Consider the following 2729-nt stretch of genomic DNA (forward strand, 5'->3'; position numbering starts at 1 on the left):
TAATTCTTCAGAGAGGTCGGGAACGATGGCGGCTTCCCAGGATTCCGGGGGACAGTGTGGCCGGGGTGGTTGTGGTTGGCATTGAGTATCGGTGGTCTGATGGCGGTATGGTGAACCCGTGGATCATGGGGGCTAGGATGACAACTGCAGTGTAGTCAGTATTGAATGCTTAGCTTTAGGAAGGGATGCGTGCTGCTGCGCGAGCACCGTAAGTATCTTACCGAGGAATGTGCGGTACCTCGGAACCGCACATAGTATCACTCGACTCGAGCCGGTGGCACCATGATTGTGTCACCGATCTGCAAGAGCCCATTCAAACGCCTACGATAATCGGTGGGTAGGCGGTGGGACAATAACCACCCGGAAATGTGCATATATCCGGAAGTGTCGGGCCCCTTTTCTAAAAATGTAGCAAGTCGTGTATGAAATTAACTTGGATGTAGAAGACTATTAGTTAGAGTAATCTGGGATGGGGGTTTGACATATATAGCTTTATTTCGACTACAACTGGCCATCTTGACTTAACCGTACCAATACCAATAAGTGTCTATCCCAATCAAACAAGCAACAAATAGGGGGTTATGATGATACGCTTGCTCAGGTACTGCGCCGCGCTCCAAGAACTGGCTCATTCAAATTAACGATCTCCGCTGTCGTTGGATTTAGAATTGTGCTGGGTTATAGAATAGGCTATGTTGATGATAGGTTACCCCCCCCCCAGCCAGCAGTGCACGAGTCGCACGGGTGGAGGTGTTTGGTAGAGTGGAAGACGGCAGGTTGAGGCATTATATAAAGGATCTGCGGCGTGTGTTTGCGTGTTTGTGTGATGTTCTAAGTGCGGAGTGGCAAGTCATTGAATAATCGTTGCGAGTATGATACCGCATCCCACGGGACCCGGCCACGAGGGTCAAGCGCAATTGGGTATTTGGACACTAGTCTATATTTGCGCCGTGGATATGACAGTCGGACTTGTCGCGAAATAAATATATATAATATATTTCCTTCTCGGTACACAGCACATATGTTATATCATACTGTAAAAAAATCATACACTAAAAAAAACCAGAAAAAAACCCGCCAGGAAATTTTGACAAAGGAAAGGGTATTATCAATGAACGTTTCCTTTTTTTCTTTCTTTCTTTTCTTTCGGAAAAGGACTTGCGAAAAAGTGGGGAGAAAAACGGGAAAAAAAAAAGAAAAAAAACCAGGACGCCGTTCCAGAGAGACTTTATGATACAATGTTTTTTTGAAATCCTCCCCTCTCCTGAAGGTTTAAGTAATAACACAGCAAAGGTGATCCGCTACGACTTCTCTTCGATAGGTATCGCGATTTCGGTGGTAACTTCGGGGGGAGGGGGCAGGGGGGTGGTACCCGGGGATGTCCCGACTACATCATTATTCCATTAGTAATTACGGATGCGGGGAAGGGTGTTTTGGGGGGGGGGGGGGGCGAACTGTTGACTGTTAAGCGGAACAACGTATCTCTGCTCATGATAGCTATTCCTCCCCGTATATGCATCCGAGCCCAACCCGCCCTGATACGCCCTACTATTCCTGTGGTATAGCGCTCCCTGACCATGGTATCGTCCACCTTGGGAAGTGTGATACATGGTATTCTGGTTGCCGTAGTATCTCGTCCGGCCGTTCTGGTGGTATACTACCGGGGCTCGGTGGTACATTGTTTGACGGCGGTACATTGTTGCCCCTGGTTGCTCGGTGTTGTACATTGCGCCTCCTGATGCATATCTCACTCCCGCTCGTGGATTACTCTGGTGGACTAATGCGTAGCTATCGGGGAGGCTCCTGCTGTTGCGGTAGCTTGCGGGGACAATTGCTCTGTCATCGACGTGATACATTTTAAACCGTGTTTTTCTTTCCTTCCTGATTTGCGCGCGCAAGGTTTTCGAGCAAGCTTTCGGTTGGGTGAATTGAAAATAATAGGGGCCCTTCTGATCTTGTTTTAAAGTAGTAGTAGGGAATCTATCTGATCTGGTCGGTCGAGGTTGAGATACTTATACTCTCAGCCTTCTTTTCGATTTTTGACCCGTTGGGAGGGGGGGAAATAAAAACGAGGCTACGGTATCATCGATCTTTTGTTCCACCCACCTCATCACACCTCACATTAGGTTTATTTCCTTCCACTTCCCTGCAACGTCTCGCTGGCAATACCGGTATATTTGCCTTCCCTTGAATTGGATATTCTCGGCATATCGTATCCTCGCATCCAGAGATCCAGTGGAGCAGAATCATGAAAAAGGACCCTCAATCGGTATTCATCTCCACGTTACACATGCATTTGCCCAGACCTCTACCTCCAACCTCCTTCCCCCCCGTGGCCCTTGACACGGCTCACGCGTGCATTCAGTCAAGTATGGTGGTGAAAAATACCCGTTGGTCGGTCATGGGATAACACGTTAACATGCTTCGACGAAGAAAAATGTTCAGAATAAAGGCTTCTCACTGGAGGTAGGTACGATCGCATACTTGCGCCGCACCTACCTGTTATTGCACCAATATGATACTACTCGAACATTGTGAGGTACCTAAGGCTAAAACGGCAAGAGGGCTAGTCCGAAACAGAATTATTATCCGTGCGAATCGGAGGAACCCTAACCCTGACCAATCGGAATCCGGTACTTCACTGCACGCCAATAGGTGTGGAGAAATAGGTGGTGGGAGGGGACTGCGACAGATTAGGCGATAGGCAGATCCTGAGGCTGCAACTGAGT

At 48.3% G+C, this 2729-nt stretch overlaps 1 protein-coding gene; it reads right to left on the minus strand.

Moving 5' to 3' along the window:
* Nucleotides 1–1054: 1054 nt before the first annotated feature.
* GSTUM_00002313001 (uncharacterized protein) lies at nucleotides 1055–2283 on the minus strand. XM_002836054.2 has 3 exons: nucleotides 2107–2283; nucleotides 1456–1989; nucleotides 1055–1387 (listed from the first exon to the last, which is right to left on the minus strand). Exons 2-3 carry the CDS (start codon nucleotides 1725–1727, stop codon nucleotides 1273–1275), a joined length of 387 nt encoding a protein of 128 aa, XP_002836100.1. The 5' UTR covers nucleotides 1728–1989; nucleotides 2107–2283; the 3' UTR covers nucleotides 1055–1272.
* Nucleotides 2284–2729: the final 446 nt, after the last annotated feature.

The sequence above is a fragment of the Tuber melanosporum genome, assembly GCF_000151645.1.
Source record: "Tuber melanosporum whole genome shotgun sequence assembly, scaffold_127, strain Mel28".
In the NCBI taxonomy this organism is placed as follows: domain Eukaryota; kingdom Fungi; phylum Ascomycota; class Pezizomycetes; order Pezizales; family Tuberaceae; genus Tuber; species Tuber melanosporum.

What these genes read in the sequence shown, in the direction of transcription:
- GSTUM_00002313001 (XM_002836054.2), bottom strand. Translation starts at nt 1,727, where the DNA reads ATGTACAACACCGAGCAACCAGGGGCAACAATGTACCGCCGTCAAACA. An exon ending in GTTCCGCTTAACAGTCAACA is followed by an intron (nt 1,388 to 1,455) that starts GTTCGCCCCCCC and finishes ATAATGATGTAG; the next exon opens with TCGGGACATCCCCGGGTACC.